General features: G+C 50.9%; 1 protein-coding gene across 2 annotated transcripts in view; it reads left to right on the top strand.

The window, feature by feature from the left end:
- Nucleotides 1-20,809, top strand: part of CUL9 (cullin 9) — a 38,808-nt gene that overhangs the window by 803 nt on the left and 17,196 nt on the right. For both annotated transcript variants that reach the window (XM_059938639.1, XM_059938638.1), the window contains exons 2-26: nucleotides 1,086-1,689; nucleotides 2,263-2,417; nucleotides 2,740-3,252; nucleotides 3,781-3,916; nucleotides 4,066-4,259; nucleotides 4,531-4,930; nucleotides 5,347-5,539; nucleotides 8,641-8,848; nucleotides 10,665-10,861; nucleotides 11,245-11,462; nucleotides 12,301-12,550; nucleotides 12,640-12,745; nucleotides 13,276-13,503; nucleotides 13,762-13,852; nucleotides 13,974-14,145; nucleotides 15,604-15,709; nucleotides 16,003-16,098; nucleotides 16,302-16,477; nucleotides 16,736-16,869; nucleotides 17,250-17,429; nucleotides 17,615-17,724; nucleotides 17,805-17,987; nucleotides 18,113-18,273; nucleotides 18,535-18,763; nucleotides 18,850-19,039. In XM_059938639.1, the coding sequence (XP_059794622.1) occupies nucleotides 1,095-1,689; nucleotides 2,263-2,417; nucleotides 2,740-3,252; nucleotides 3,781-3,916; nucleotides 4,066-4,259; nucleotides 4,531-4,930; nucleotides 5,347-5,539; nucleotides 8,641-8,848; nucleotides 10,665-10,861; nucleotides 11,245-11,462; nucleotides 12,301-12,550; nucleotides 12,640-12,745; nucleotides 13,276-13,503; nucleotides 13,762-13,852; nucleotides 13,974-14,145; nucleotides 15,604-15,709; nucleotides 16,003-16,098; nucleotides 16,302-16,477; nucleotides 16,736-16,869; nucleotides 17,250-17,429; nucleotides 17,615-17,724; nucleotides 17,805-17,987; nucleotides 18,113-18,273; nucleotides 18,535-18,763; nucleotides 18,850-19,039 (5,221 nt within the window). In that variant the 5' untranslated portion in view covers nucleotides 1,086-1,094. The remainder of the gene's footprint in view (nucleotides 1-1,085; nucleotides 1,690-2,262; nucleotides 2,418-2,739; nucleotides 3,253-3,780; nucleotides 3,917-4,065; nucleotides 4,260-4,530; nucleotides 4,931-5,346; nucleotides 5,540-8,640; nucleotides 8,849-10,664; nucleotides 10,862-11,244; nucleotides 11,463-12,300; nucleotides 12,551-12,639; nucleotides 12,746-13,275; nucleotides 13,504-13,761; nucleotides 13,853-13,973; nucleotides 14,146-15,603; nucleotides 15,710-16,002; nucleotides 16,099-16,301; nucleotides 16,478-16,735; nucleotides 16,870-17,249; nucleotides 17,430-17,614; nucleotides 17,725-17,804; nucleotides 17,988-18,112; nucleotides 18,274-18,534; nucleotides 18,764-18,849; nucleotides 19,040-20,809) is intronic.

Raw genomic sequence — 20,809 nt, 5'->3', positions numbered from 1 at the left:
TATAATCTTTTCTGACTTAATAGCGTTCCGTTTATCTGGGGACTGATCCTACCTTCTTCTCTAAGAATAATAATATTAGATTCTGTTTACTAAGCGCTCACTGTATGTTAGAGGCTGTTATAAATGCTTTATATATGTGATCTTACTTTTTACAACAACTTCGTGAGTTGGGTATGAATATTATTACCATCTTGCAGAGTAGGAAACTGAGGCTTAGAAGTTAAGTAACTTGTCCAAAAGCATGCACACGGTAAGTGAAAGAGCCAGAATTCAGAGTCCCATTTATCTGACTCTGAATCTGTACTATTGATATATTGCCTCTCTAGAATCTCTACTGTCTCCTGACCTCATTCCCTAGCCTTCAACTCCATGATTACTACCTCTGTCTATAACTACCTGACTTACAGCCTCACCGTACCTACTGCATAAGTGCAGGGTGGGACCTGGTGTTTTTCTCGCATGATTTTACTTGGCCCCCTAGTCCCCTCCTCCTTTCACAATATTCTCATACCCTTTTCCCATCCAGCCATCTGCACGTGGGGGCCTCCTTTCGTCTCTGTTCTCTGTATCTGCCGTGGCCCACCCTTTTATATCCACAGTCCAGTTTTACCCTGTCATTTATACTCCTTGTCCTACCACTTCCCCATCCTGCCTTTCCTGGCTTGTTCTGGCCCCACCATCTCACAGGCTGCTGTCCTACCTGCTCACCCATGTCATCCTTCTAAGTCCTGATCTGTACCCCTCAGCCACCCTACTGTTCTGCCCAAATTGTCCTGATTAACTGTCAACTCTTTTTGTTACCTTGCGTTTTATTCTTCTCATCCTCTTTTGTAATTTCTTCTATTTCTTAAATCTTTTCATTTCCTTCTATTGCCGTTTTTCACTCCATTCTCCTTCTCTTATAAATCCCAAAGTATGTTCAAGTTATTCATTCCATCCTATTCTTGGCCTTTTCTCTTTGGCTTCTAAATTCCATGCAACCTACCAATCACCACCCACCCTGTCTACGCCTCAAGATTCCACCCCCTTTATGTAGCCTTTTCCCTTTCCAACACAGCCTCTGTCTTTCTCCTTGTGTGTCCCAGGAAGTCAGGATGGTGGGGGAGCGGCGCCCTGGGGAACTCATGGTGCCCTTGGGGCCCCGGCTGCAAGCATATCCTGAAGAACTTCTCCGACAGCGGCCTGGGCATGATGGGCGTCCTGAATACCTGATCCGATGGAGTGTCCTGAAGTGTGGCGAAGTGGGCAGAGTGGGTGTGGAAGAGGGCAAGGCAGAGCACATCCTCATGTGGCTGTCAGCCCCCGAGGTCTACGCCAACTGCCCCATGTTGTTAGGTGAGCGGGCATTATCTAAGGGACCTCAGCATGAAACAGCTGGGGGTTCCGGAAGCTTTCCCCGAGATCCAGGAGGCCTGGATGATGTGGCAATGGGAGAGATGGAGGCTGATGTGCGGGCGCTGGTGCGCAGGGCTGCCAGGCAGCTGGCAGAAGGTGCGACCTCGAGCCTCACGGCCGCTGTGCTCCACACCATCCACGTGCTCAGCGCCTACGCCAGCATCGGGCCCCTCACTGGTGTCTTCAGAGAGACAGGCGCCCTAGACCTGCTCATGCACATGTTGTGCAACCCTGAGCCTCAGATCCGTCGGAGTGCGGGCAAGATGCTGCAGGCCCTGGCAGCCCATGATGCTGGTAAGAGACAGCCAGGGGAAGAAGGTAAACACTGGGGAGAATGAGGCTACAGGAGTAAGAACAGGAAGAGGAGGGATTTCCCACCTCTGTAAGAATACCTAGTATTTGGTGGACATCAGTTTCATCGCAAAGGGAAAAATATAAAATAAGCTATCACAGGTGCATAAACAGGATAAAGTGATAGCACCTGCATAAACAGGATAAAGTGATAGCACCTGGTTTATCTGTCCATTCTCAGTGCAGTGGCAGAGAAGGGAATAAGTTTATATTTTTAAACTGGTTTGAGATTTGTTAGTTGGTTATGAAATCAGTTTGGTGGGTTATAACCATTTTTTAAAATGTAAAATATCAGCACATGGCACTTAGTAATGTAAGTTTTGTAACCTGAAATACGTTTCAGTTCCATATGTGTACACTTGTATTAGGTTACCATGTAAAATGTATGTGTTCCTGTGAGTCTCAGTCACAGAGAAGTTTGAAAGCCTCTGGGGGTAGGGGATAGAGAGTCTGGGGGAAGGCAGCGGGTAAGTAGTGGGGATTGAGGAGAAGATACAGATTGGGTGTGGATTACAGGGAGTCGGGCTCATGTCCTTCTGTCACTGAGCCAGCAAGATGGCATCGAGCAGCACATGGATTTTGACAGCCGCTATACTTTGCTGGAGCTGTTTGCAGAGACCACGTCTTCTGAGGAGCACTGCATGGCCTTTGAGGGCATTCATCTGCCTCAGGTACCCTGGCAGCTGTGGGGGAAATGCTGTGTACAAGGCCTAGGGCATCATTTCTGAAAATGTGGTTCAGGACTGCGTCAGCCTGGGGAGCTTATTAAAATGAAGGTTCGTGCTACCCTCCCCACTCAGAATCTCTGAGATGAGAATCAGGAATCTCTGTTTTAGGGCACTCCTTGTGTGTTTCTTCTATAAATCACAGTTTGAGAACTACAGGTATGGGGATGAGGCCTTTATCTTTTTCTGGAGAGAGTGTTATTGAGGGGAAAGGAGAGGGGCTAAAGCTGGGAGAAGAGGAGCCTACCCCATGGACTGTGTCTTCCAGATCCCAGGAAAGCTGCTCTTCTCCCTGGTGAAACGCTACCTATGTGTCACTTCCCTGCTGGATCAGCTGAATAACAGTCCAGAGCCAGGGGCTGGAGACCGAGGCTCCCAATCCTCAAGGGAGGATTTTGGCCGGGAGAAAAGCCGGGGGCAGCGGGAGCTGGAGTTCAGTATGGCTGTGGGCAACCTCATCTCAGAGCTCGTGCGGAGCATGGGCTGGGCCCGGAACCTCAGTGAACAGGCCGCATCGCCACCCCGGCCAACCCGGTCCATCTTTCAGCCTGGCATTTCAGGCCCCAGCCTTTTACTCCCCACCAACGTTGCCGCCCCCAGGAGGCAAGGGCGGGCCTTCCGCCAGCGCGCTGAATTCTCTAGCCGCAGTGGCTACGGTGAGTACGTGCAGCAGACCCTGCAGCCGGGCATGCGAGTGCGGATGCTGGACGATTACGAGGAGATCAGTGCCGGGGACGAGGGCGAGTTCCGGCAGAGCAACAATGGCGTGCCCCCTGTGCAGGTGAGCAAGAGCGCGGTCGCGGGCCACCACTGGGGGGTCTGTCTTGGGTGAGGCATAGGTGGGGCATCCACATAGGGGGCTTCTGCAGGCCACCCAAGGAGAAAACCCCAAGAAAATTGGAATGGTTTAGAGGGGGTCAGTGATGGATAGGGGGGCTGTTTGTAGGGCTGAGAAAATCTGGCAGGAGTGGGTGGGCTGTGAGGTCAAGGAAACAGTTTTTCCTTCCCACCCAGGAAGCAGAACTGATATGTTCAGACACCCTGACCCCCACCAGTGGAGCTGGCTAGGAGGGAGTGTGGGCGCGGAGGCCATCCGGATTAGGAAGAGATGAGAGGCAGGGCCTACCTTGGTAGGGGAAGGGAGGCTTTTGCTGTATGGAGGTTTCCCAAGCCTAGCCACGTGTGCCCCTGAGGACTGTGTGCCCCAGGTCTGGGTCCAGCCGTGTCCTCTCCAGCCTGCACAGCTCAGGGTTCACAGGGCTGAGCCCTCTGTCTTCTTCTTCTCTCTTTCTTCCTCCCTCCATACTAGGTCTTTTGGCAGTCGACGGGCCGTACCTATTGGGTGCACTGGCACATGCTGGAGATCCTGGGCCCCGAGGAAACTGCTGAGGATATGGCTTCAGCAGCTGTGGAGAAGGGGTCGGGGGCCACTGTGTTGGGCACAGGTGAGCCATGGAGGGGACATGGACGTCGTGTCTCTGAACAGAGGAGGAGTGGCTGGAATGAAGCCCTTCCTGACCAGGAACTGCCCCAGAGATTCAGAAATTCAATCTGTTTCTGGCGGAGCTGAGGCCCCTCATGCCTGTCTCCTCAGCACTTCCCTCCTGGGACTGGAAGCCGGTGGATGGGCTCTACTCTTTGCCGTACCTCCAGCCCGAGCCTCAGAAGAACGAGGAACTGGGATACCTGACCCAGGCTGAGTGGTGGGAGCTCCTCTTCTTCATCAAGAAGTTGGATGTATGTGAGCAGCAGCCAATTTTCCAGAATCTTCGGGAGAACCTGGATGAGGTATTACAGGCCTGCGATACCTGGGGGGTTTGGAATGGCGTTGGAGGCGGGATCCTCTAAGGTAGTTCGCCATATGGAACTGCCTAGGGGAAGGCTGAAGCAAGAGGTTAGAGAGCCCGAGGGGTCCTGCTGGGGGAGGAGGCAAATGCCGGGAGGATCTAGTATGTAGCAGGTGTGCAAGGCACGGTGGGAGGTGGCCGCCCTTCTGTTCCTGTCCCCAGGGCCTTTGTGTCTGCTCCTTCCTAAAAAATACATACCATTCTGTTGCCAGACCCTGGGTGAGAAGGCCCTAGGTGAAATCTCCGTGCCCGTAGCGATGGCTGAGGGTCTACTGCAGGTTCTCAGTAATCGGTTTGAGGGCAGCGCCCTCAGCGACCTGCTCAACTCCCAGATCTACACCAAGTACGGGCTGCCACCCAAGGCACTGAGCAGCTCGTCTTCTTCGCGAAGTCACTCCAGTTCCCCAGATCTGGAAGAGGAGTCCAAGTCAGAGGCCAACTTCTCAGAGGAAGAGGCTGAGTCCCCCAAAGCAAAGCCCCTTAAGTTAGAGGCAGAGCCTGCCAGGGGAAAAACTGAGCCCCCCATGGCACAGAGTGATTCGCAGCTGTTTAACCAGCTTCTGGTAACTGAGGGGATGGCTCTGCCCGCCGAGATGAAGGAGGCAGCCAGTGGTGAGTCAGGTGCTGGGAGGGAGGGCAAAGAGGTTGGAGCAAGGCCCGGGTGGTCCCCAGAGAATTGGGTAGTCAGGGCAGAGGGCAAGCCGTGGAGGGAGGTCACTTTTGTATGGGAAAATGGTTTGGAAGCGTGCATCCATTTTCCTTCCTTCGACCTTGATTATCTGTAATTGATCACTGCTCCCTTTCTTCAGTATCCCTGGAAAAGGAGGGTCTGTATTCCAGAGTATTATCATCTTCATTGCTTGACTATTAAATCCCTCACACAGAATTGGGAAAGTTCTAGGTGCAAGCTACAATAGTGAACAGTGTGTTAAAATGTCAGTAGGATAACTGGACTTGACCTTTTAAGACTTCCAGCGTGAAGTTGCCACAGTTTTTTTAAGGCACTGCCTTTCCCTCACCGCTTTCAGAAATGACTAGAGCCTTGCAGGGTCCTGGGCCACGCAGTTCCCTGGATCAGCATGTGGCAGCGGTTGTGGCCACTGTGCAGATATCCAGCTTGGACACAAATCTGCAGCTTTCGGGACTCTATGCCCTCTCTCAGGCCGTGGAGGAAGTCACTGAACGGGACCACCCTCTGGTCAGTCCCGACAGATCCCTAAGGTTAGAACCATGGAGAGGTGGAGGGGGTTATGGTGTAAGCTGTCAGTGGGGGAGGATGGTGGGGGAGGGAAGGAGCTATGAGATCAAGAGTTAGAAAGGTTGGGAGGAAAGAAGGGTCAGCCTGAGGGGTAGCTGAGCAGGAGGGTGGAATATTAACGATGGTTAATATTCTTGGAGCATTTGTTCTGTGCCAGGCCTTGTGCTTAAAATTTTATAAGCATTCTCTCATTAAATCCTCCTATCTCCAGAGGAGAACTTGATGCTGTTCTTATCCATTGTGTGGGTCAGGAACTGAGGCTTAGAGAATTTAAGTAACTTGCCCAGTTTGACAGATAGCAGAGCCAGGATTCAAATCTAGGTCCTTTTGGCTTTTGAGCTTGAGTTTTCTTTTCTTTTTTCTCCCCTCTTTTTCCTCCCTCCCTACTTTCTATCTATTAAAAAATTTTTAAATACTTCTTAGTTATACAAATAATACACAACTGCATTCTTATTTTAAAAGATCTGAAGAGTATGAAAGAACAGAGAATGAAAAGCCAAGGTCCGTTTTTACCACTGTTGTCATGTCCCAGCACATATCCTTCAGACCTTATAGAGATTGACATTTGTTAGTGTGTTTTCTGAGTTTGTGTTTTCATATATGTGATCACCCTCTGCCTGTTTCTGCAGCTCTCCCCCTGCACGCAGTATGTCTACACTCAGTATGTCAGTCCGCATGGCGCTGCCTCATTCTTCAATACTGCCTCGGACCCTGCAGTATGATTATATCCAAGTTCAAATATAGCGTTCTTTTTTAAAATTTTATTTTACTGAAGTATAGTTGATTGACAATGTTGTGTTAATTTCTGCTGTACAGCAAAATGATTCAGTTATGCATATATATATATTCTTTTTCATATTCTTTTCTATTATGGTTTATTACATGATATTGAATATAGTTTCCTGTGCTATACAGTAGGACCTTGTTGTTTATCCATTCTATATATAATAGTTTGCCTCTGTTAATCCCAAACTCCCAATCCTTCCCTCCCCCATTCTCCTCCTCCACTTGGCAACCACAAGTCTGTTCTCTCAAATAGTGTTCTAATCGATCTGTTTTTCCTCACATCTGCCAGCACTGGATATTAATCATTTTTAAAATCTATCAGGTTGGGGAAATTTGAAGTGATTGGTATCTCCTTGTTTTAATTTCTTAGTTCTAGAGAAGTTAGGCATATTTGCATGCATTGTATTTCTTCTGCTATAAATATTCTTATCCTTTGCCCACTTCCTTATTGGGTCTTAGTCTTTTTTTTTTAATGTATTTTTCTTAATTAGTTAATTTATTTTTGGCTGCGTTATGTCTTCGTTGCTGCTTGTGGGCTTTCTCTAGTTGCGGTGCGCGAGCTTCTCATTGCCGTGGCTTCTCTTGGTGCAGAGCACGGGCTCTAGGCGCGCAGGCTCAGTAGTTGTGGTGCACGGGCTTAGTTGCTCCATGGTATTTGGGACCTTCCCGGACCAGGGATCGAACCTGTGTCCCCTGCATTGGCAGGCGGATTCTTAAACACTGCGCCACCAGGGAAGTCCCTGGTCTTAGCCTTTTTTTAAATTTACAGACATTCTGGATATTAATCCATTACTTCTGTTTCAAATATTTTGCTTGTCTTTTTCTTTCAAAATCATATTAACTTAATTTTCTGAATATAAAATAATACATGCTCACTGTAAGAAAAATAGAAAGTTGTGAGGATAACAATCATCTGAAAACCCTTTATGCAGAGGTAGTCACTGTTAACATTTTAGTAAACATCCTTACTTATATTTATTTATTCATATTCATATGCATTCATATGTATGTTAACTTGTTTATAGTAAATCACGGCTACAGAGAGGGATATATATTTAAAGCACGTTCGATTCACGTTGTAGTCATCATAAAGCTCATGAGAGAAGACAGAAAGCATCTCTACATGGGGAGGGGCTGTTAGCACTCTGACCGCTGGTCCCCATCGGCACCTGGTCGAGTTAGGGCTCTATGGACCCCAGGACCTCTGGACCTCGAGACCCCAGTACAATGACAACAGAAAAGACAGAGATAAACACAGAACTTTCTCAGTGCTTTTATTTGCCTTATTTCCCAGAATTTCTCTTTTTGTCCTCCTTTCCTTCCTATTTCCCAGGCCACCCCCTCAATATGCATCTCTGTCACTGTGGAGAAAAATGTCAGTCCCAGCTTTTTTCCTCTTGTGATGCTCACTGTGATCTAGGAACTCTGGAGACACTTCTTCCTTCCCTTCAGATCAGCATTTTCACTGGACCCTTTCCCTAGCTTATGTGGCTGGGCTCTTAATTTTGTGGATAGTATCTTTCATTATGCTGAAGTTTCAGATTTTCATGTTGCTATATTTTCAACTTTTTAAAAATGGCTTCTGGGTTTTAAGAGGGTCTATTCCATTCTAGGATTATAAAAATATTTCCTTATACTTTCTAAAAATATTTATGATTTTACTTTCACGTTTATTTTAAAATCTGTTCGCGGTTTATTTTTGCAAACGGAGTGAAGCAGAGCTCCAGCCTTCGTTTTTTCGGATAGATAGCCACATGTCTCTGCCTCACGTTTTGTATGGTCCTTCCTGTCCTCACTGTCTGAGATGCTACCCTTATCTCTCTTCTCATCTATTTGTCTGTTTGGCTACCCTGTATTGTTTCCAGAGTTTTAATTATTGTAAGTTTATATTTTGATAAGTAGTAAGCAAGTCTACACTTATTTTTTTCCAAACATTTCTTGACAATTCTTGCATATTTTCTCTTCCTGTACCTAAACCTGCCTGTCATTTTTTTTTTTTTTAAACCTTTTGGGCATTTTGATTAGCATTATACTAAATTTATAGATTTATTTGAAAAGATGAACCAGAGTTCATAACCTTTTTGCAGTACTCCCTACTTGATGAGGTGAAGAGCCTGAGACAGACTGCAGAGGAGAGGGCAGCAGGACTGGGACTGAGGCAGGGAGAGTAGGATGGAGGCGGGTGGGGGGTGATGGACTGGATCTTGGTGGACAGGGTTGGGCGGGCAGCCAGACATGACTCTTGGGATGGGGAACCCCGATGTCTCTTCTGTCTCAGAGAGAAGCTAGTGAAGACGCTGGTGGAGCTGCTGACCAACCAGGTGGGAGAGAAGATGGTGGTGGTGCTGGCCCTGCGCCTCCTCTACCTGCTCATGACCAAGCACGAGTGGCGCCCACTCTTCGCCAGGGAGGGTGGCATCTACGCTGTGCTGGTTTGCATGCAAGAATATAAGACTTCTGTCTTGGTGCAGCAGGCAGGGCTGGCGGTGAGTTTACCGGGCCTGGAGGTAGAGAGTGATGGGCAGGGTGGGCAGGTTAGGGGCATGACTGATCTCAAGGAGGTTCTCTGGTGATTTGGACAAGGGGGAGACGTTGGGATGGAAAGATGCAGGTGGATGGAAGAGATCCAGCTGGACAGTCTTGGTGATTGAATGCATATTTGGAGGAAGGGAGAAGAATGTTTTTGAGAATGACTCCCAGGTTGAAAACTGAGCAGCAGGGGTGGATGAGGTGGTCATTTGCCAAGGGGGAGAATGTTGGAAGAGGAAGAGGTGTGGAGAGAAGGTCAGGTTGAATTTCTAGGTATGCTGACTTTCCCATGGCTTTTTAGTTACAACTAGGTGTCTGATTAAAGACTAAGTTTCTAGATGTGACAGAGTATTTTTTAACCCTTTTGTCTGAGTGGTACCGGTACACAGAAAATACCTCCTCACCAGATACGGGTAAAGCCCAGCCAGCATTGCCATTGCCTTGCCCCCACCGGGCCCAGAGAATGGTGAAAGGAGGCCCTCGTTCAGGGAGGAAGAATTGGCTTCCTGAGTACTCCAGACAGAAGGGCTGGCTGGTAGGGAGGTATGGGCAGGGGACAGGTAGGCCTCGTCCAGAGCAGTTCTGAGAATGGATTCCAGCAGTGTAACGGCAGCAGCATGGACTGGAGCACAGGTGCTCTTAGGGCAGGCTTCCCAGGGAGAGGCCAGGAGGCTCGTCCTTTATGGGGCCAGCCTGATGCTGCTCCTCCCAAGAGCAGCCAAGCATTCCTAGCTGAGGCCGTGTCTGCTCAAAAAATTCCCTGATCCTTTCAAACCGCATGACCAAAATACGACATTGGCCTCTAAATTTGAACTCTTGCCCTATAACAGAATTGCATCTTTTTGTTTATAACTTAAGGTCTACAGAATTCAGCTTGGGGGAGGGTGAGGTAGCCAAAGGGAAAAAGCCTCATTATGAGGTAGCATTTGCTTGAAGGATCCAGCCCTCACAAGGGAGATCATCCTGAGAATTATTTCTAATTTACTTCATCCTTAGAAGGTTTCTTCTCAAGAGTCAACCCTTTCACCAGCCAAGACATTCTCCACCCTGATGATTTAGCGTTCATCCTAATTTAAGATTCTCTTTAGTACCAGCAGCAAGTTGGCATATTACCAGTATTTTTTCCTATAATTCCAGCTGCTCTGCCTGTGAGTCAACCCAAGTAGCCTCGTCCAGGCAGGCTGGATACTGCCTTTGGAGGCCAGGGGACATAGGGGTGGGAGTGTTGGCACACAGGTGCTAGCGGCAGTTGGGGGAATGGCCGAGATTGCGTGGGGAGGGGGTGCGGAGATCGAGGAGAAGGGGGACAAGGAACTTCCGTATTTGGGACCCGGCAGCAGAGAAACTCCAGAGAGGTAGGACGACCAGGAGGACAAGAAGTTATGGAACTCAAGGGAAGAGAGGTTTTTCAAAGGGAGGAGTGGCCAAGCGAGATGGAAGACAACTTAAAGGAAAGCCTTGAAGACAAGTAGAGGCTGTGAAAGGGCTCTGTCCTGAGGGGAAGCTGTGGAGGGGCGGCTACCCCAGCACTTGGTGAGCCTCGGTGCTGGCAGAGAGAATTTGCAGGCTCACGTTACCATGGAGCCTTAGGTTTTTTTGGTTGGCTTTCTTTTCTTTTCTTTCTTTTTGACGTCCCATCATTACCTCTTTCATTTCTATTTGCAAACAGCTCAGCTGCCCCGAAGGTTGAGGCCTAGAATGACGGCCCGGCTCTCCCCTCCTCTGCATGGTGGCTTTGCCCACTCCTGACTCTGCCTTCACATCCCCTCGCAGGCGCTGAAGATGCTGGCCATTGCCAGCTCCTCGGAGATCCCCACTCTTGTTACCGGCCGAGACTCTATCCACCCTTTGTTTGATGCCCAGATGACCAGGGAAATCTTCGCCAGCATTGACTCGGCCACACGCCCGGGCACTGAGAGCCTGCTCCTTGCCGTCCCTGCTGCCGTGATCCTGATGCTGAACACGGAGGGGTCAGGACCTCCCCTTCCAAACTCCAAACTCCTGCTAAGCCCCAAGCCCTGCTGCTCCCCTGCCCAGATCTCATGCATTCCACAGAAATTCCTCTCACGTCGTTGCCTCTGGATGAAATGTGGTGGCCCTCTCTGGCTGTTGTTAGAAGAGAGGCCAGTGGTTGAGGGTAGGGAGATTCCAGAGAGATCAGAGACACCTGCTCTTCCTTCCTGGAGTTGGGAGGAGTGACCTGAGGTCAAGAGGCCAGATGTCTGGCCTTAGGGGGACCCCCGGAGCCCCTCCCTCCCCAGCTGCAGGGCTCCTCCCTCCAGGAAGCTGGCTTCCTGCTTCCATTGCATTCACTCTCTTTCAACTTCTTCCTGGGTCACCTCCCTCCTCCCAGGTGCTCCTCCGCGGTGAGAAACGGCCTGCTCCTCCTCAACCTACTTTTGTGTAACCACCACACTCTGGGAGACCAGATCATAACCCGAGAGCTGAGAGACACCTTGTTTAGACACTCAGGGATAGCACCGGGGACAGAAGCCATGCCCACCACACGCACCATCCTCATGATGCTTCTCAATCGCTACTCGGAGCCACCGGGCAGTCCCGAGCGTGCAGGTACCATTGGGGAGGCAGTGGTTGTGCTGAGGAATCGGTCCCCGCCCGCGGCCAGGAGGGCTCAGGTTTACATCCTAGCACTGTGCTGGAAAGACACGATGAACCTTCAGGAAATGAGTGAGGGTTTTGGTGCTCAAGTTGGGTCTCAAGTAGAACTTCATGACCAAGAGGAGAGGGGGACTGTAGAATAGGTACAAGGAAATTGCCTTCTCTGAATGGCTTTAAACATAAAAGGGTTCCCATCTGGCTGGGCTGGGTTTGGTCCGCTCTTATTGGACACTGGAAAGTTGGTTGAAATGACTTCTAGAGACGCCTTCTGTAGAGGAATTGTAGCTTATGGTACAGAAAGTTGGTGACTAGAATGTGAAATATTGATGCCATAGGGAAGAAACCTTTTGTATTTAACAAACAAGCGAAACCTGGAAGTATGGGGGCAAATCAGAATAAGCACTGTGTCTTTTAGTCTGTACATCTGAAGCCACCATGCTAGGTAGTATAGGGATGTGACTGTAGTAGCTAATAGTTATTGACTTCTGTAATATAGCAAAGCTGACAGTTAATAATAAAAGGTAGTTGTGGGACTGTATGAGATTAAAACTGTGCTGTTTAACTTGACTGTTTTTGCCATACTAATTTTTTTTACAGATGTAGCTAGGTATATATTTGGTGCCAGAAAAGAAAATCCCCCACAGTTGAGTAGAGACTTCAGACATCCTCACAACGGGAGGAAAATTGGGGGGTGTGGGCGGTTATTTTCTGCATCTGCCCGTTTCTGAGTTTGACCAATTTGTATGACTCTGCTTCCTACCCGTTTTTTGCCTCCTGTGTGTCTGAGCAGCAGCACTGGAGACGCCTGGTGCCCAGGGCCAGGATGGGTCCCCTGAGCTACTGATCCGATCCCTGGTGGGGGGCCCATCTGCAGAGCTCCTCCTGGACTTGGAGCGCGTGCTGTGCCGAGAGGGCAGCCCAGGGGGTGCCATGAGACCCCTCCTCAAGCGCCTCCAGCAGGAGAGCCAGCCCTTCCTCCTGTTTCTGCGGACTCTGGACGCCCCCGGGCCCAACAAAACTCTGCTGCTGACGGCGCTGAGGTGAGAGGCCAGCTCGGGGGCACCCGTGCGTCGGGGGCAAGGGCAGCTGGCAGACTGCAGGGACTTCACTTATTTCCATCCCTCGCCAGGGTCATGACCCGGCTGCTGGATCACCCGGAGGCCATGGTCCTTCCCTGGCACGAGGTCTTGGAGCCCTGCCTCAACTGTCTGAGTGGCCCTAGCAGTGACTTTGAGGTACCAGAGCCTTGGCAAGGGTGGGGGAGGGAAAGGCAGCCTCTGGACACCAGCTACCTAGTGAGGTTCTGGAGGGCACAGCACAGCCTTCCTGGATGAGTCTGGAAACTGGGAGGGGTGTGTAGGAAGGAGACCAGCGTCATCTGAGCATCTCCAGAACTGAGGCCTTCTGGCTGCACCTGAATTTTAGATTCTGGGTTTAGGAGAAGCCCACGTGCACCAGTCCACACAGTCCTTGCTCTCCGCCTTTGGGGTTTGTGCCTTGTGCAGCAAGGCTCAGACACCGAGGTTGGCTCCTGAGATAGCTTGGTCCTGGCAGGAAGAAGCCTGGGGAGCTGTGCCCGAGCTCTGCCCCTGCCAACTCACTCTGGAGTCCCGGCACCCCAGTGTTCTGTGCCAGCCTGTCTTTGGTACTCTGCTTTCACGTTCTCCAAAATCTCAGCCACCACATCCCCATTTCTAAACCCACCCCTCAGCCTGTACAGCCTGCCCTTTGTTTCCCTACGTTAATCTCTGTGGCTCTGGGCCAGATTGTTCAGGAGCTGCTCTGCTTCCTGTATCGCCTGGCCTCCATGCACAAAGACTATGCAGTGGTGCTCTGCTGCCTGGGAGCCAAAGAGGCCCTCGCCAAAGTCCTGGACAAGCACTCGGCTCAGCTGCTGCTGGCCTGTGAGCTGCGGGACCTGGTGACAGAGTGTGAGAAACACGCCCAGCTCTATAGTAACCTCACCTCCAGCATCCTGGCTGGCTGCATTCAGGTGAGGAGGTGTGTGGGTCCGGAGCTGAGAAGTAAGCCAGAAGCAGGGGAAGGTGGTTCAGTGCATGTCCCTGTTTGGCATAAGTAGTAGCAAATCTAGGGCACTTGTTCCCCACCCTTTACCCCACATGGTTCTGTTCTGCCAAAATTTGGGAAGAAAGGGGTTGAGTGTTCTGTTGCCCCTTGATTCTTTCTCCACATGTGTTTCCGTGTCTCTGCCCCCTCCTCACACCCCTTCTCTCCAATGTCTGAGCTGCAGATGGTGCTGGGCCAGATCGAAGACCACAGACGAACCTACCGCCCCATCAACATCCCCTTCTTTGACGTGTTCCTCAGGCATCTCTGCCAGGGTTCGTGCCCCCATCTACTTTCTCCTGCTGCCACCCCAGCATCTGTTCCCCCCTTCCCTTCCTGCTCCCTAGTCCCCTTCCTTTCTTCTCTCAACTAACCAGGCTTCCCGCTTGCCCGCAGGCTCCAGCGTGGAGGTGAAGGAGGACAAGTGCTGGGAGAAGGTGGAGGTGTCCTCCAACCCGCACCGGGCCAGCAAGCTGACAGACCGAAACCCCAAGACCTACTGGGAGTCCAACGGCAGCACTGGCTCCCACTACATCACCCTACACATGCACCGCGGTGTTCTTGTTAGGTGTGAGCGTGCCCATGTCCATGTGTGCATGTGTGCCCTCACACGCGTGTGTGCACACACACGAATATTCTGATATGCCCCAGTACACATCCTCAGAGGATTGCCCACGTACACACAACCCCGACTGAACCCCTATGCCTGAGGGACACACTGAAACCCATTTTGTGCAGTGAACAGAAAGACACGTTGGCCTAATCTCCCTGAGCTAAGTGTAGACCTCCCCTTACTCCCCAAGCCTGTGCCGTGCTCCCCTTACAGGTCACATGTCACTGCCCTGTGGTTTTGGTCGAGGGAGAGCAATGACTCACTTATCCACTCCTCCTCCCGTGGGCATTTGTTTATTGCGTACTCTGTGCCAGGCACCCTGCAAGGGTCTGGAGCTGCGCAGACAGTAAGATAAGGGGCCTGTCTTCAGGGAACTTACAGTCTTGTTGGGGAGCCAGGCTGGAAAATCAGTAAGAAATAGAGTAAGAAAAAAGTTACGGTTGACGTGTGCACTGGATCCTGATGCCAACTGAGAGCTCAGAGGAGGCTGCCGGAAGGAGGGGCTGACTGGGTTAAGTTTGCAGTAGAAATTGACGAGGTAAAGAGAGGGCAACGGATACTCCAGGCCAAGGGACAGCGTATGTGCAAAATGGAAGCAAGAAACAATGATGTATTTGGGGGAACTTTAAGTAATTGTGTTTGGCTGGAACGAAGGGTATGTGTAGTGAAGTGGCAGGAGAGGAAGCCAGAAACGGAGGCAGAGCCGGACCACAGAGTTCTGTGATCTAACAACTTTGAGCTTTATTCTGAAACTTGAGGAGCCACTGAAGGATTTTAAGAGGGAAAGAGACAAAAGTAGACTTTTTAATTTAGAGAACTCTGGCAATTATGCGAGTTTGGGTGGCAGGCTGGGAGAGAGTTGGAAGGCTTACTGAGTGATGAGCGTTCAGTGAGGCAGAGGGGACGGGAATAGATGGCGAGGAGGCGGTGGACTGGGAGAGCTTGAGAGGTGGCGTCTACAGCGCCTGCCACTGACTGGATGAGGGTGGCCATGAGGGAGAAGTCATGTGTTCTAGTTGGAGAACTAGGTGGATGGCAGTTTTCTTTCCCAGGAGAGAGAAGAGGAGAAGAAGAGGAGCAGGTTTCTACAGACAGACGACCGGTCCGTGTGGGCATGTAGGCTTGGAGGTGCCTGTGGGCACGACGAAGAAATGTCTGTTGGATGCATGGCGTGAAAGCTCAGGAGAGCGGTCTAGGGTAGTGATGTGGATTTGGAGTCATTAGGGTGTGAACTTTCAGCCAAAACTATGGGTTTAAATGAAGCCACTTTGGGGGAGGATAAAGGGAAGAGCGGGGGTCTGGGGAAAACTGACGCTTAAGCATAGGACAGGAGTCTGAAGAGGAAGTGGTGGGCTGAAGTTCTGAACCAAGACCAGGGCCCTGGTTCTGACTGATTCCTTTTTCCTCTGCCAGGCAGCTGACTCTGCTGGTGGCCAGTGAGGACTCAAGTTACATGCCGGCCAGGGTGGTGGTGTTTGGGGGTGACAGTGCCAGCTGCATCAGCACAGAGCTCAATACGGTAGGGACCCTGTGACCCGCTTCCCCTTACTCTCCATCCTTCTGTTGGTCCCGGGGCCTTATCGGAAGGACCCAGTCCGTGGGGAGCTCCCACATCCCTTCCTCCCAGGCAGACACTGCCTCGTAAGCAGCGAGACTAGAATTAGGGCTGTGGAGGCGTGTAGATCCACGGGCGCAGGGCGGGTGAGGTGAAGGGCACACACTGTCACAGACTTGGTTGCTGTCAACAGTCCTTCCCGTTCCACTTCTGCAGGTGACAGCTCTCTCTCTACCTCTTCTCCCCTGCCCCACCAGGTGAACGTGATGCCTTCCGCCAGCCGGGTGGTCCTCCTGGAGAACCTCAACCGTTTCTGGCCTGTCATCCAGATCCGCATAAAGCGCTGCCAGCAGGTGGGGCGAGGGCAAAGGCTGGGGGCTGGGGACCAGGAGGAAGCACAGGGTCTCCGCAGTGCCTGGATTCTCCAGCGTTCAGGCCAGGCTCAGGCCAAGGGTCCTCCTTGGTCTGCTTGTGGATGGCCCAGGAACCTGTTGAGTTCCAGAGATGTGGGAATGTCTCCAGGGAGCCGAGGGTGTGAGGCCTGTGCACATTGCAGGGCGGCATCGACACCCGGGTTCGGGGCGTGGAGGTCCTGGGCCCCAAGCCCACTTTCTGGCCACTATTCCGAGAGCAGCTGTGTCGCCGTACATGTCTCTTCTACACAATTCGGGCGCAAGCCTGGAGCCGGGACATTGCAGAGGACCGCAAGCGCCTCCTCCAGCTCTGCCCCAGGTGAGTGGGCAGGAGGCAGGCAGGGAGGAGAGGGGATGGTTAAGGGAGCAGGAGCTGTGCTTCGGGGGAGTCTGAAGGGTAAAGCAGCGGCTGGGATCGGGGACAGAGCAGAGATGAGACGTGTGTGCTGGGGGGGGGGGGGAGCAAGGGGAGCAGGGTAAGGGACTGGCTCGGCTCGGGGTGACTGGGAGTTGAGCGTGCTTGAGTGGAGGCCTCAGGGGAGTCTTTAATCCTTGACCAGACACTCTTTGTTCCCAGACTGAACAGGGTTTTGCGCCACGAGCAGAATTTTGCCGATCGATTCCTCCCTGACGATGAGGCCGCCCAAGCACTGGGCAAGACCTGCTGGGAGGCCCTGGTCAGCCCCCTGGTGCAGAACATCACCTCCCCTGGTAACCGTCCCCACCCCTGGCCCAACTAACCCGCTCCTTGTAATTATTCCCAGGGCTGACTTGAGTTAATGCTCTTGGTTCTTTTGGTTCCTGTCTTTGTCCCTGAAGGCTTGTCAGCTCAGTGTTCCTCTCCTTCCTGCCCCAGGGACTGCTCCCTGAGACTCTGGTATTTGAATTCTCCACCCTCCACCCCCCCCTACCCCCCCCCCAACCTGTTCCCATGTCCCCAGACTCCAGCTGAAGCAAACCTTGGTGAGGGGAGGACGAAGGCCCTCTTGCCCCCAAATCCTTTTTGTACAATCACTCCTTCTCTGTCCTTCTCCCGGGCTCTCCCTTCCCCATCACCCATGGAGACCTGTTCCTGACCCATCTTCTTTTAGATGTGGAAGGTGTGAGCTCCCTGGGGTGGCTGCTGGATCAGTACTTAGAGCAAAGAGAGAGCTCTCGGAACCCCCTGAGTCGAGCAGCAGCCTTTGCCTCTCGAGTCCGTCGCCTTTGCCACTTGCTGGTGCACGTGGAGCCTCCTCCTGGGCCTTCTCCTGAGCCGTCCACTCGGCCCTGTGAGTCCCAGTCATGGCCAGTTGAACTAAGAATCTGGGCAGCGGTGATATCTGACTCCTCTCTTTCCTGGGTTTTACTCATCCTTTCTGCTTTGCCATGGGCCTTCCAAGGGTTCGGTTCCCAGGATGCCGGGACTCGCCCAGGGGCTGAGATGAACCCCGTCCTTTGACCTCTGTGTCCACAGTCAGCAAGAACAGTAAGGGTCAGGACCGGAGCCCTGGGCCTTCACCAGTTCTTCCAAGCAGCAGCCTGAGGAACATAACCCAGTGCTGGCTGAGTGTGGTGCAGGAGCAGGTGGGCAGAGGGAGCTGAGGTCTGGGCGGGACCGAGGCTGCTGGGCTGCCCCTTGGATGCAGTTTCCCCTTTCTCCTCAGGTCAGCAGGTTCCTGGCTGCGGCCTGGAGGGCGCCAGACTTCGTGCCCCGCTACTGTAAACTCTACGAGCGCTTGCAGAGAGCAGGCTCGGAGCTCTTCGGGCCCCGAGCAGCGTTCATGCTGGCCCTGCACAGCGGCTTCTCGGGTGCCTTGCTACAGCAATCCTTCCTCACCGCTGCCCACGTGAGTGCTGGGGACCGCTGGCTTCCCAGTCCATTTCTGCTCTGCCTTTTCACCTCCTTCCACCCGCCACCCTCCTACTCCACTCCCTCTTCATGGTTTGCTGCTGCCCTTCCCGTTGCCCCCAGATGAGTGAGCAGTTCGCCAGGCACATCGACCAGCAGATCCAGGGTGGCCTGATGGGTGGAACCCCTGGAGTGGAAATGCTGGGGCGGCTCCAGTGGCACCTGGAGCCCATCATGGTCCTCTCTGGCCTGGAGCTGGCCACGACTTTTGAGCACTTCTACCAGTGAGTGCGGGGCTGGAGAAGTAGGACATGGGAGGCATAGAGTCTAGAGAAGGGGGAAACCTGAGTCTTAGAGGAAAGGTGAGGGAGGAGCAGTAGGGAGGAGAGATTAAGATGCAGAGATGGCCGTGGCACTGGTGGGAAGGACGAGGTGAGGGATGGCCTGTGACCCAGGCAGGCTACAACAGAGGTACCTATGTTCTGGAGCGGGAGCCCATGCCGAGCACCCACACTGAGGCTCGGCCTGGGCTGTGCGCGCTGCAGGCACTACATGGCGGACCGTCTCCTGAGCGTGGGCTCGAGCTGGCTGGAGGGGGCCGTGCTGGAGCAGATCGGCCCCTGCTTCCCCAACCGCCTCCCCCAGCAGATGTTGCGGAGCCTGAGCACCTCGGAGGAGCTGCAGCGCCAGTTCCACGTGCACCAGCTGCAGCAGCTGGACAAGCTGCTCTTGGAGCAGGAGGATGAGGAGGAACAGGGCCTGGAAGAAGAGGAGGTGAGAGCAAGGGGAAGAGTGGGCGAGCAGGAGAAGACTAGACCAAAGAAGAGCCCAAGAGCCCTTGAAATCCTTCTGTCTCTCAGGAGGAAGAGGAGGAAGAGGAGGCTGAGAAAGAACTATTTATCGAAGATCCAAGTCCAACAGTTTCTGTACTGGTCCTGTCACCACGCTGCTGGCCGGTCTCTCCACTCTGCTACCTGTACCATCCCAGAAAGTGCCTTCCCACAGAATTCTGTGATGCCCTTGACCGCTTCTCCAATTTCTACAACCAGAGTGAGGAGATAGGGACAGGCAGTTGGAGATTGGGGTGAGATCTGGGGTGGCATCTCAGAGAGGAAGAGGAGAGGATCTTTGGACAGGAATGTGTAGATATGAAGAAAAATAATCTCTAGAGAGAACCATCTCCTAAGGAAGGGTGGAAAAGTGTGGGTTAGATCTTCATTAATTTCTCTTATTTTCTTCAACTTTATATGAATTTGTTCTATTTTTCTTTTTTTAGCTTCAAGTTGCATGCTTACTTAATTTTTAGTCCTTTCAGACTTCTGATTTTCAAATGAAACTATTTAAGGCTATTCATTTCCCTCTCAACATTACTTTAGCTGCATTCAGTAAGTTTTTTGGTTTTGTTTTTCTTTAGAGTTTTTTTTATTTTGACGTATAATTAGTATTCAGTGAAGTGCACAAATCTTAATTATAGCTTAATGAATTTAATGTCCATATGCCCTCCCATAACCACTCCCCAGATGAAGATGCAGAACATTTCCAGCTCCCCAAAAGGCTTCCTCCTTCATGTCCCCTTTCTAGTCAGTATCTTCTTCCAAGAGAAATTATTCTTTTTCCCTTTATCATCATAGATTTTTGCCTTTAAGCATCAGGTAAGTGGAATCATAGAGTATGTATTCTGGTGTGTCTGATATCTTTCACTCAACATAACGTCTGTGGGAGTTATTCAGGTTGTCAGTTATGTCATTACTTTGTTCTTTTGCATGGTTTAGTCATATTCCACTGCATGAATGATGGACATTTGGGATGTTGCATACGTTTTTATCATGTAGTACCTTATTATTGTTTAGTTCTAAGAATTTTCTAACTTCCATATTTATTTATTAGTTTTTTTGAAGTATATTTTAAAATATTTATTTATTTATTTGGCTGTGTTGGGTCTTAGTTGCGGCATGCAGGATCTTTCCTTGAGGCAGGTGGGCTTCTCTTTAGTTGTGGTGCACGGGCTCAGTAGTTGCAGCGCTCGGGATCTCTAGTTGTGGCATGCAGGCTCCAGAGCGGGTGGACTCCGTAGTTGCGGCACGTGGGCTCTTTAGTTGTGGCACGTGGGCTTAGTTGCCCTGTGGCATGTGGGATCTTAGTTCCCCGACCAGGGATCGAACCCGCATCCCCTGCATTGGAAGGCGGATTCTCAACCACTGGACCACCAGGGAAGTCCCGGAAGTATATTTTTAAATTTCCAAACTTTTATTTTGCTTAGTTATCTTTCTGGTTTAGATTTTAGCCTTCATTCCCTTGTGGCCAAAGAACATGATTTCTATGATTCTGAATCTTTGCAATTTATTGAGACTTCCTTTACGGCCTAGTAGATGGTCAGATTTTATAAGTGTTCTATGTGTGATAAAGAAGAATGTGTATTCTTCAACTGTTGGATATAAGATTTCTGTATATTCCACTAAATTGACATTGTTAATTGTGTTGTTCAAATCTGTAACCTTACTCATTTTTGTCTGTTTGCTCTATTACTTAGAGAGGTATGCTAAAATCTACCACTATAATAGTGAATTTTTAAACTTCTAATCATGTCAGTTTTGCTTTATATACTTTTTGACTGTATTATCACATACAAGCTTAAAATCATTTAACAGTGCTGTCCAATAGAGCTTTCTGCAATGATGGAAAAGTTCTTTTCTGTGCTGTTCAATATGACAGCCATTCATGTCTGTTGAGCACTTGAAATGGGACTAGTGTGACTGAGGAGCTCGATGTTTAATTTTATGTACTTTAACCAGTTTAAAGTTAAATAGCCACATGTGGCTA

The sequence above is a fragment of the Balaenoptera ricei genome, chromosome 11 (genome assembly GCF_028023285.1).
Source record: "Balaenoptera ricei isolate mBalRic1 chromosome 11, mBalRic1.hap2, whole genome shotgun sequence".
NCBI classification, from domain to species: domain Eukaryota; kingdom Metazoa; phylum Chordata; class Mammalia; order Artiodactyla; family Balaenopteridae; genus Balaenoptera; species Balaenoptera ricei.
The sequence above is the reverse complement of the archived record's forward strand: the minus strand, read 5'-3'. Positions and strand labels throughout refer to the sequence as shown.